Genomic DNA, 13,257 nt, shown 5'->3' with positions numbered 1-13,257 from the left:
CTCAATTATCAATGAAAATCAAACCCGTCGTTTCAGCTTCTCAAATGCAGCCTCATGGTTAACTCTTTGCCTCTGAGGTTTATTGGGTTTGCTTCTTGATTGCTTACACACTCAAGTTACATTCTGCATGGACTTGGTGTTAACCAGTAAATAATGCTGTAGGTAAATGATGCTGTGAGGCACTTCATTTATCTTATATCCCCGTCCAACCTTCAGAAAAAATTTGTGAATTATGGCTTTCCCTGTTCATGTACGAACCACGAACGATGTTGCAGGTTATGCAGATGGCATCGGATAAAATAGTGGCTGGTCACTCAAACTCATGCCACTCGTACGGAGCCAAGACCACCTCATCGAATCCTAAGAGAGTGTGGGTCGAGGAGGGTTTTGTAAAATCTACTTTTTTCAAACATAAAAGCCACGATCTCATCAACCATGATCTTCATCCTGCATTTTAGTGGTTTTTTCTTGTTACATTGGTGCTGTTTCCGTTATTTGTCGTGAAATTCATCAAGAATATCCTCTCAAGTACACATTTAATTCACCCTATGGTAGCGAGTCCTGTTTTTAAATAGCAATTCTTTTGGAAAAACTATATTTATATTTTTCCACTTGATGTTTATTTTTTATTTTGATATTTGAAATTATTGAAACATTTTGTAATTTCTGTATGTTTTGTTTTTTCAGTTTATATTTCATTGTGAAATCTCATTTCACAGTTTCTTAATTCTTTGAGTATTTTAAATTAAAATAATATAATGTTATCATTAAAAAGAGCAGAGTTAAACTAACTGAGCCAAATCTGCCGTTATTTTCGGTTATTGATTAATCAAAACCATACTCTATACTACTTTTTTTTCTAGGAACTATGGAATCAACAAAGAAGAAATATAACTGAAGCTCAAAATAGAGCAAATTTTATTTTTAAAAGAAATGAAACAAATGTAGTAACTGGAAACTGGACAGTTGATGAAATTGTAACATCAAAAATATTTTTTGGCAAAGATGTTGGTTATGAAAATGTTACAAATAATCTTGAACAAGATTCTTATAGTATGAATATGGTTAAACGAATAAATACAACAGTGAGTGAAATAAAGTATGAATTAGAAAACAAACTTTCTGTCAGTGATTTATTACGCAATTTTGGAAAAGTTAAAGGCAATGTACTTGTGAAAGGGAAAACATTTGTAAAGAATGCTGAAGTGTCTGGAAAAATTAATGGAATGTTCGTCATTGATTTATTATATGATACCTTCAGGTAATTTTTTTTTTTTAATTAATAATAATGATTAAAAACTTTTAGGACAAAATTTTATTTGAATGTGGTCTATTTGTAAAGTTTTGTTAAGTAAATAAAATTGAGTTTTATTTGTAAAGTTTTTTTAATTTTCAATTCTCTTCTCCATGGTTTTCAGTTAATTTAGGAAGGATATTATTTGTGTTGTTTGGATGTGACTGGTATCGACAGAAATTTGACTAAAGTATTTTTCTCATATCTTGTTATAAATTAGATTTAAGAAAATTTAAATTTTACTTTCCCGGCAAGTATAGCTAGAATAACAAGTTATATCTGCTTTTGGCCTTATATTTCAGAATTGACCAAACCAATTTTCTTTAATTTGACTCAGATATTTCTATACATGGGGCTTTGATCATATTAATGTTTTTTTTTAACTTGTCACCAGGGTTTGGAGATATTGTAAAAAAAACAATTTTGATTTTCTTCAGAGGAATTTTAGAGAAAACTTTATTAAAGCAAAATTGTTACCTGTAATGATATATAAACAAAAAAATCTTTTTTTAAAGTTTATACAACATATATAGAGCTATCAAGAAATATGTACAATTTTTTTAAATTATAGTCCCCAGACCTAAAATACAGAAAATTGCATTGTTTGACTTGACCGGCCAAGCTGGGAAATGCAAATTTTTTGCATCCTTTTTTTTCTTTTGCCAAAAAACAATTTTCTCAAAATTTTTCATAATTGAGTTAATGCAGTTTCACTTCATCTATTATCTCTTGACTTCTAATGTGATGGTTTTTTTTAGAATGCATGTCAATTTACTGACTGTAAATTGATATCAGGATTTATGTAAAAAAAAGGACTGTAAATTGACTAGTTCACTTATCTTTTAATGAATTTTTACTTTCTCTAAACTATTTTTACCTTATTACTATTTACTGTATTTTTGTTTAATTGGTTATGCAATAATTGGAATGAATGAGAATTTTGCATACATCAGCATAGAGAATATAGAGATATGATTGTGGTTTGACATTGCACTATCCTTCAAATATGTAGAATATAGTTTCAAAGGTATAGTTTCATAGTTACAAAGGCAGGATGCAGATGATTCAGAGAAATAAGATAGGATCTGAAGGAAATTGGCATTACATCAGTAGACGCCACAGGTAAGATAAAATTAAATGAGAAAATCATGAACAAAAACACTCATAAGATAAAACCTCACAACACAAACATTTTCAACACTAGAAAGGGCACAAAGATTGAAGATCGAAATGTATGAAAAAGTAATGGGAGGACCACAAGGCCCAAACAGTCCCATCAAAGAGACATGCATAACAGACTGACTAAAATGATCCTATGCGGTCATAAAAGATAATAATAATATATATGTTTAGCCCACCAGGATGATCTAGTGTTTAACTCGTCACAAAAAAGTTGTTTTAACAGCTGATTTTCAAAGTCGAAAGTTCTCAGGTTCAAATCTTAGTAAACGTCAGTTGCTTTTATACAGATTTAAAAACTTAACAGTGAATACCTGTGTACTCTGGTGGTTGGGGTTTAATTAACCATATGTCTCAGGATTGGATGATCTGAGTCTCTACCAAACTCAACAAAGTGTAGTCTGATACATATCATTATCTCATTGAGCCATGGTGAAATAAGTTTACATGATGATGACTAAAAGTTTACTTGATGTGAATCTTCTTTGTATATTTTTCTCATCTTACCGTGAAAACTATTAAATTATTTTCTATGGAAATAGTTTATAAATATTTATGAATTTAGGCAATCAGAGTTCAAGATCACAGAATAACAACATACATTCATGTTTGCCAGTTCACAGAGTTATTACTACATTTCAGTTTAAAACTAGTTATAAAATTTTTTTTTTAAATGTATTATAATGTTTTTGAAATATGAAAATGTTTTCCTTCTTAGTGTGGAAATTCCTAAAACAAGGGGCAGGACAAATACCAACATCACATTCACAACAGTAATATGATGATTCCTTTCTTATGTTGTTTGCATAACAAACAACACATCTTGTAGGTGAAATTTTTATTCTGTATCGGGATTATACGACAGGAAATGCCATTCTCAGAGTATGAGAGAATCATCTCTATCTGTAGAGAGCCTACATTTTTTGGGAATGACTTTGATGAATTTCAACATTTTGTTCAATAAGGGGCTTCTCTGAATTGAAGAGGAGTGTACTGGACTGTAAGGTTTAAAAAAAAAATATCAAAATTGTAGCTCCAGCCTTTTTAGTGAATAGAGTCATTTATAATTTTCTGTTTAAAAAAACATTAGTCGGTTGCTTTAAAGTTTCTGCCCTAGGTTTTTTTTAAGTTTGACTTTGTTTCATATGAAGCAACTAAAGTACATCTGGGCACAGTCATGGTAATGTTCTCTGATAGTTTTGATGTCCACTGTACATAAATTTCTGTGGTAAAAATAACTGAGCTGCTTGTGTGTGGCTGATTATCACTTTTATTTCAGCAGTAATATCATGTTTATGTAACACTTGTGTATATTTGTTGCGTGAAGAAAATATTGCAAAACCTCTTCTTTATCATTCTTGACTACTGCCATTTTTATTAGTGATGTGTCTAATGTCATGGTTTAGTACCAAAATTATTTAATTTTATGATATGTGATCTGTATATAAGTGGTATTATTACTAAGCTCCAGTCAGAATAAAAAAAAAAAAAAAACATTTATTGAAATTTAATTAATTTGTAATGTGTTTTCTTTATCTTTTTTTTTAAAGGAATCTGAGATCTTATTGAATGATAATGTTTCACCACAGGTTAATCTTAATATGAAAAGCAATGAACTTCGAATAAAAGATTTTCACACAGCGAAGACAAAAGATGGGATGGTATTTTATCCATGTCGTGTAAGTATTAGCTATTGTAACACACATATATATATGTGGCTATATATATATATGGCTATTGTAACACACATGATTTGTCTCTTGTTAATTTCATTGCTGTGCATATATTTCAATGTGTTCGTTTTAAAAAAAATGTTTCTGACTGTATTTAGTTCTGTTTAATTAATAGTGATTTATTGAGATGTTTGTGAATGATAAATGGTCAATGTGTGAGAGCAAAGAGTGTTTTTGAAATTCATTGATGACTGAAATATGTGAATTTTAACCTGTTGATGGAGTTGACATTTTAGTAAGCTTTGGGTGATTTGTTGTTAATTGTATTAAGTGTTCATGTTTCAATATTTATCAGGTAGGCAGTTTAAGTGGACCTGGTACAGACTAAACATGGTTGTGACATAAAATCTGTAAATGAAAAGAAAATAATATAAAATCTAATTTTGTGTTTACATTAGGAAGACTTAACATATCTACCACATTTTGACAAAAGATATCCAAAGTGATCACCCTGCACAGCTGATGCAGCAATGCTAAAGTAATCATATTGAGAGTCACCTGATGCAAAATTTTGTCAATGACTTCAGTTTTTTATTGTAAAATTTGCCTTCAGTTATTGATAGTGTAGGACTTGCAACTAGACAAATTGTGATAAGGAAACCACTGTTCTCGAAAATTATTGTACTGAAGCATGAATAGTTTACAACAGACAACAATAGATTAGAGTAGTAATATACACCTCCAATAATAGTGCTAATAGGAGCAGTGTAAAAGGTAACACTCAAATTCCTGTAGTTCAAGCTCTCTCAGTTTGGTTTTTAAGTTTCTTGCCCTGTGTGGAAATATATATATATATTAGTGTTCCTGCATATGCACCACTTCATCAGATTTATTTCCAAGTTTTTTAAAATGTTTTTAATATATTGTTAAAAGAGTATGCGAATTTAGAAGAATTTAAAAAAATATATATATTTATTTTATTTATTATAAAATTATACATTATAAATAATGTTTTCCAGTTTGATCATATATATATATATATATATATATATATATATATATATGTATGTTATATTTTTATAATAAAAAAATCAACTTGAACAACCCAAGTACAGAATTACAAAGTAAATGAAATGACACTTACCGTATTTTTTATTACAAAAGCACCTTTGCAGGATCCTGCATCATCAGCTGTATATAATATATTTATATAAAATTACATATCAAACATAATAAAAAATTAAAATATTGTAAATAGTTAATTTTAATATTAAAATTTCAATGTAGTGAAAATATCAAGAAATTTAATTTAAATAATACTAGGTAAAGTTTGGACATTTTTCAGATATTTAAACATATAAATACAAAAGATTCCAACTTGATCAACTTTCAGACAGAATATGAAGATGACACTTATAAAAGCAGCAACAGATGGCAGCACATTTTTAGATAAAAAAAAGAAATAATCATAATTTTTATAAATAGCGTGATTTAAATCCACACAGTAATGGAAATTGGCTTTCCAGGTTACATAGCGTAAATTTATTCTATTTATTTTATTTTTAAATTTAATTTGTTATTTACAGTAGTAGTAGTAGTAGTAGTAGTAGTTATTTTATTTAACTGACTTCATATGTTTTTTATATATGATTGTAGTTTTAATTTTTTATTATGTTTGATATGTAATTTTATTTAATTATATTATATACAACTGATATGCAGGATCCCGCAAAAGTGCTTTTGGATAAAAAATAAAATGTTATTTCATTTACTTTGTAATTCTTTACTTGGGTTGTTCAGGTTGGTTTTTTATTATAAAAGTACAATATATTGATACAGAAGAATATGACGTTTTACTATAATCTACAGAGTGTCACAGTCTAAAAGTATCTAGAAGTACAGCTTAATATTAAGAGAACCAGTTAACATAACTTGGCAACTTTTTTTTAAATAAACATCAACTTTTGCCATGTTTTAATGTAAGTTTGTCTACTTCAGTGTATGCACCTTTTGTAGCTCTTCAGATGCCTAGACAATAATCTTAACTCCTGTCAGGTGTTTAAGAGCATCACCTTCATTATTAGACCTACACCTTCATTTTTTTTTTTTTAAATTGTCCAAAAATCAAACTTTCCTTTGTTAAAACTTTTAATGAAATTTCAAGCAAAAAGTTAGAGAGTGATATCTGAGAGATCTAGCTGGCCATGCAGTCGGTACTTCATCTGATCCTACATCTGGGAAAGTGTTGTTCAGGAACATGGTAACATCTCAATATAAGTGTTGTGGAGCACCATCTTGTTGGAAATGAATCCGTCAGGAATCTGAGGAACAGGAAAATTCTCAAACAGGTAGAGGTAAATGCGCCCTGTCACTGTGGGCTCCATGAAAAAAATCAGTCTGATTACACCATTTTTGTTTCATCATAACTAGACATTGACTTTGGGTGTGTCCCTTTCATTTTTGATTACTGCATGGGGTTTTAAGTACATTAAATTTGACAAAGTGTCTTTAACTATCCTGCACATGAAAAGTTGTCTCACCACTAAATAAGATATCTAACTATAAATAAGAGTTGTAACTTGTATTCTTACAAACTGGGTTCTTATGGTAATGTTGTGAACAGTAGAAAGAGATATTTGCAGTCCATAACTAGGTCGCCTAATAAAGTTAATGGGACGGGCAGTGAATGCGTCGCTTACTTGATCCATAGTCTCATCACAACTGAAACCTTTGATGATTTCCCTCTCTTAAAGTCATACCTTGGAGGACGTTAAACTTGGACGTAAAAGAATTGATATTCCATTCAGTTTGTACAAGCTGTTGAACAAGTGTACATGATTGAAACTCCATTAATCAAAGCATGCACTGAATGGTTTTTGTGGGATCCACATCTTGATGGACTACAATCGCATTGGAGTCAGCTTGTCTGCACATCTTATGCATATTCTACTGACTCTTGAAAGTATACTGAACTAGTCTTGGAGATTTATGCTATCATTTGAGTCTACCAAGAAATTAGGACTAATTTCCTAAATATAGGCCATTAGTTTTTGATACCTTTAGCCCAGACAATCTGTAAAATTTCAGCCATGTGTATAGATATGCAATAAGATAAGTAAAGTTTGTTATTACATTAAACTTTACTTGTGAATCATTAAATAATATTCCAAACGATGTTTATTTTGAATATATGTTTAAAATATTCAGTTTTTTATCAATATTTTGCGGCTTTTTACAAATTATAATGTTATTGTAATTGAAATAATTTTACATTAATTCATAATTACTTTTTAATTGTTGTTTTAATTTTACAGGTTATTATTGATAAATTAACCTTCAAGGGAAGTACCAAGAATTGTATTACTTGTAAGAGATGTGTAAATAATTCGGTATATGATGGAATTATAAAACAAAAGTCTAGTGAATGTAACTGTGCGAATGGTGAAGTAACAACAGAAAATTTAGTGAAGGATATAAGTAGTGGAAATAAGTTACCCCTGCAGAAAGGAAAGAAATTGGTTTGTGAATATTGCAATGAAAGATTCAGATGTAAATGTTTTTTAAAGAGGCACGTTAACCTTCATGGTACCGAGAAAAAAAAATTCTTACTCTTGTCAAAAGTCTCTTATTCATGAAAATAATTTAAAAACAACTTATTACGCATAATGAAGAGAAAAATTATGTTTGTACCTTTTGTCAGAAGACTTTTAATAAAAGTTCTCATTTAAAATCACATTTAAATATTCATACCAAGGAGAAAAATTATGTTTGTAATTTCTGCCAAAAGGTTTTTAAGTGGACTTCTAGTTTAAAGAAACATCTTAATATTCATACTAAAGAGAAGAATTTTGTTTGTAAATTCTGCCATAAGGTTTTTAACTGTAATTCTAATTTAAAGCAACATCTTAATATTCATACTACAGACAAAAATTATATTTGTAACTTTTGTCAAAAGTCATTTAATCTCAAAAGCAATTTAAATAGGCATCTTAATATTCATACAAAAGAGAAGAATTATATTTGTAACTTTTGTCAAAAGTCTTTTAATCTCAAAAGCAGTTTAAAAATACATCTTAATTTTCATACAAAAGAGAAGAATTATGTTTGTAAATTCTGCCAAAAGGTTTTTAATTGGCCTTCTAGTTTAAAGAAACATCTTAATATTCATACTAAAGACAAAAATTATGTTTGTACCTTTTGTCAGAAGACTTTTAATCAAAGTTCTCATTTAAAATCACATTTAAATATTCATACCAAGGAGAAATATTATGTTTGTAATTACTGCCAAAAGGTTTTGTATTGGCCTTCTAGTTTAATACACCATCTTAATATTCATACAAAAGAAAAGAATTATATCTGTAACTGTTGTCAAACGTCATTTGACAATGTCATTGACGTCAAATTTGACGTCAATGTCATTTGACATTGAAATTGACAATTTCAATGTGACTGTCAGCAATGACTCCAATGTGAAATTGTCAGCAATGACTCCGTCATTGCTGACGAAGCCCCTTGATCAGGCTTAATCGGGACCACCTTAACAGTGGCCCGCTTAATTTTGTTTGCCGGCGCCTGGGCTGGCGGCGGTGGACCTACTCGCCTAGGCGCAGGCGCGGCCGTTACTGAGGCGAAAGAGATAGGTTTCTTCACCTTCTCCTCCACCCTGTTAATAGATTTCTGGAGTTCACCCAGAGCCTGACCGTTAACCGGTTTAAAGCTCCGGACTCCCTCCACAACCTGATCTACCTTGCCCGATAGTCGACTAACGACTGAATCGAGGGCAAGGTTAGCATCCTGGAGGCCTTCACATTTGATTGCCAGTCCCCAAACCAACAAGCTACATTCACTCAAATATGAATCAACGAGCTGCCTCAACTCGAGAGCAACTCTGGACTCCTTTTTCGAGGAAATTTTGGCCCATTCGGCCCTCATTTCCTCAATCCTCCCTAAGCCTTCTGCCCCGAAGGTCACCTGCTTTGACACAGGCTTCCCCCCCAGTAACTTCCCGCTCAGCGTCCTTCAGACTTGGCGCCCCCCCCCCCCATGCCGTGCCATCGCTGTACGGGTCCAGCCTTAGCTTTCTCCGCACAGCTCAAAGCAGAGGTTTCTCATAGGATTTTCGTGCTAACCACTTCGCTCGGGCGCTCCACTACCCGAGGGGCTTCCGAGACTTCCTTATCGGAAGACCGGGGCCGCGGCGGTGACCTACCGATTGACCTCCTCAGCATGAAGGGGTCACCGGCAACCAGGTCCTTGGCCAAACCGACCAAGTCCTCCAGACAACCTCCTCCGGGATGTTCCATCGCTTAATTCACTAACACTACACCAGCTGTGTTGCCAGGTACTAAAATCCACAGCTTGTATAAAACTAACACCTACCACAAGTCCTGGGTGAGCGTCAAACCTCTTATACCCCGACGGACCGTCTGTTCGGCAGCCCAATCGAGGAGTCTAAGAATAACAACTACCACCGGCTAGGTCGGAGCAGAAACCGCTTCTCGAACCTGCCAGAGGATCAGAAAGATTTCTGGCCTCACCAACTACGAACGGGGACACGTTGCTTCAAAGGAAACGTCCTTATTTAGCCGACAGCAGCACTACTGCAACACACTATGTCGTCGCTTTGTCGAAACTTCACAGCAACGCAGGTTGACTGACCGCTGCTGATCGTTGTCAACCCCGACGACGAGAACGTAGAACGCTCTGCACTTGCAGAATCAGATTATGCACCGGTTGCAAAAACACATGTTCTACAGCACGGGGCCAGAGGCCGAGAAGCGATCAAAAGCGTAAAAGGTAAACCAATAAGTTTTCATTGTACATGGCACTATAGCTGACCTTGAAACGCCCTTGAATAGAGTAGACAATGAAAATCGGGGAAGTAGCAACTGTCATTGCAACATAACCAACAAAAATGTACCTCTCAGGTCAAAAATGACCAGATGACAGCAATTAAGAGTTAAATTTGTATAACTTTGCAATTATTTTGAATTTATCCTTGTAAATTTACCAAAATATATACTATCAGAAAATGTAAAAAAATTACATTTTTTTTAACATCTAAAAAAATTAAGAATCGTTAAGAAATTTTTTGTTATATATTTTGAGAAATATATTTCAGCAATTACATTTAGCATTTTTCTATTTGAATCTTGCTCAATCTTTTGTAAAGGCAAAAAATCTCTTATTTACTATTTATTTTTTCCACACAGAATCTTCCCTTTCTAAACCACCCTGATATATTTCCCAATTTGTTTATTGATGTGCTCTTCTCTTCTTTGTATTCTCTACAAGTTTTATAAGATTTTAAAGGTTACTGAAAGGAGAGAATTATTGACTCCTCTGTAATTATTGACTCCACTGTAAATTTTGTCCCTCTTTTGTGTTAAGGATGAATTGGAGCAGACTGCCCATTCTTGCAGGAGTTTTTCTGTCTTCCAAATATTTTCTGTAATAGATTATCGATTAATTAGCTAATCATAATTTAAAAAATTACACAGTTATTGGGTTCTCGCCCGGATGCTTTATTATTTTTTAGATATCTGATTATTATTCTTTATTTCTTGTTTATTCAGGGGACTTGAGCTTTCTATTTTAGTTACTGGTTACAAACAGTTGAACTTTTGTCTGGATTTTTTAGCAGTTTCAACAGTTTTTCAAAATTATTGTCTAAAATTTTACTATCACAAAATAATATTTTTTAAATTTTATATGTACTCAATTTTTGATAAAATAAATTTCTTTATGAAATAGAGTATTTTATTGTAATAAAAATCTCAGTTTATTTAAATTTCAGTTTTAGAAATGTTTATAATATATAAATTGTGATTATTATGTGATGTTAATAAATAACATTTTGTTCATAAAGTAAAAGTTTTCAGAATTATATAGTCTGATTTTATAATATGTCTGTGAAATGAAAACTTTAACATTCACTTAAATATTTAAGTGGATTAAACTATATTTATATACTCTTATTATTTAAAAATTGTGTTTTTGATTAATTTTCATATGTACATTCAAAGTTATTTATTTTTTAATCTAATAAACAAAGTTCCACAAAAAACAATTCTTTTTTATTTAAAATTTACACCACTCCTTTTCGTAAAAACAATTGGTTGTATTATATAGTATGACCAGATGCATTTATCTTGTACTAGTTAGATGATTAAGACTAAATTAAAGTTCCCTCTTTGCCAGACCTACATTGTGTATCTACATTAATCTTAACTTTTCCGTTTAAAATTTTCCAGCTGTGGGGGTTTAAATGTGGTGGCCTCACATCAAAAAGTAGATTGTTTTGAGCTTGTAGCATTTATAAAAATCTCATTTTCTACGTTTAATGATATGTCATTATTGTAATCTTAGGCATATATGGACAGTGTTAAAGATAATTTTTCCCAACCTTTTTTTTTTGTTTTAACTTTAACTCATTTTCTATCTCTCTTCTCCAGTCTATTTCTTTTCAGACCATATTCTTTTTCTATTTTCCAACTCGTGATCGAAAATTAACTTTCCAATCCTGTTTTAGAAAACTTTCTACAATTTGTACTTCTTCGAGATCGTTTTTAATCGCTTCAGTCTAGTTTTTCTTTCAGCAGAAATCTATTAATTTTTTTAATATTCTATTATTACTTTTTAAAAAGATGTGACAAAAGAAACGTTCTTTCTTCTTCTCAATGCTTAATAAAAAGTTGAATTGAATAAATGGAATTACAATTACTGGGAAATGATTAATGTTCAGTAATGACACAAATTCATAAAATAGTAAAATATTAGCAGTTAATAAATTGTACAGTCGAAGAAATCAAAATTATAAATAAAAAAGTGGGGAGAGACTGTTTTTACAAAAATGGATGTTATACACCTTTTTTCAGCCAAAGTTGTTGTAGATCTCTCTCGTATTAATATGCATATAGACAGAGAGTGTTGAGTAGTACATTGAAATGTATTTGGATTAACAGTTTTCTGGAAAATAATGTTGTCAACTGAACTGACACCTGGCTTAGGCGGGATGGGTGAGCCTGGTTTGTTGTACTACTTAACAGATGACATCATCAAATTATTAAAAACATGACTATTTGTATATAAAATGCAAACACAATGACTAATATACTAGACCCAGCAGTTGGCAAGGAGAAAACTTTCAGCTCATGCATTGTAATAAAATACCAATTAAATATTTGGATTTTATAATCCGTACAATATACATCAAAATAAAAAATGAGGATTAGAGTTGTTTTTTTTGCAAAATTGTTGACTTGTAAATTATACTTTTTTTCAGCAAAAGTGGCTGCTGTTATAGATCTTTCTGATATTATGATTACAGATCTGTACATGTGAGTGGTACACAGAAATACACTCAGTTCATTTTACACTAGAATAATGAGATATTAACAGTTTGCTTGAACAAGCAATCAATCTCCAATAATTGAAATATTAATTATAATTAAATACATTTATTCTTTCAACTATTTTAACATGAGGATCATCACAACACTGTAAGTGTCTTGTTGGATTCATATTGGTAATTATTTGTTACCGGCAGACCTTTTCTGCTTCATCATAAATATCATTCTAAGCAACATAATACTAATTGAAAGTATTTGAACAGAGTAAGTACTGATACAAGAGTTAGACTAATACAAAATAACTATAAACTAGCTAGCACAGGTTTGACCAGATATATTAGCAGTTTGATGTGATTATACTGATATAAATTCGTGGTTTTTTTTGCTATAAATTCTTAAATTAACAATATAACGTTGATTTTTACCTGAAACATGCAGTATAGAATCAAACTAAAATGAAAGCGCATTAACCGATTGAAAACTAATTCTGAAAAGTTCAAAGCCTTATTCATCTCTTTTGTTTTTCTACAACAAAAGTTTTTAAAATTTTTTTACATGAGATACAAAAAGTATAATTAAATAAATTTATAAATTACAATTCAAAGAAAGAAAATAATGTTACATTTTTTTGACATTTGTTATTAAACATCACAGAAAAGCAATCTTTGTTTATACGTTATTAATTTGTGTCTATTTTATCCCCTAAGCATAAGATTTAATTTCCTGTGAAATTTAATATACATAATTACATTTTTTCTCA

At 31.0% G+C, this 13,257-nt stretch overlaps 1 protein-coding gene across 2 annotated transcripts in view; it reads left to right on the top strand.

Moving 5' to 3' along the window:
• Positions 1–8,206, top strand: part of LOC142319355 (uncharacterized) — a 29,476-nt gene extending 21,270 nt beyond the window's left edge. Inside the window, exons 5-7 of one of the 2 annotated variants that reach the window (XM_075356595.1) lie at positions 864–1,261; positions 4,024–4,152; positions 7,461–8,206. In XM_075356595.1, the coding sequence (XP_075212710.1) occupies positions 864–1,261; positions 4,024–4,042 (417 nt within the window). In that variant the 3' untranslated portion in view covers positions 4,043–4,152; positions 7,461–8,206. The remainder of the gene's footprint in view (positions 1–863; positions 1,262–4,023; positions 4,153–7,460) is intronic. The other variant, XM_075356680.1, reaches the window with a different exon arrangement.
• Positions 8,207–13,257: the final 5,051 nt, after the last annotated feature.

Source organism: Lycorma delicatula, chromosome 1, assembly GCF_047948215.1.
Source record: "Lycorma delicatula isolate Av1 chromosome 1, ASM4794821v1, whole genome shotgun sequence".
Lineage (NCBI taxonomy): Eukaryota > Metazoa > Arthropoda > Insecta > Hemiptera > Fulgoridae > Lycorma > Lycorma delicatula.
The sequence above is the reverse complement of the archived record's forward strand: the minus strand, read 5'-3'. Positions and strand labels throughout refer to the sequence as shown.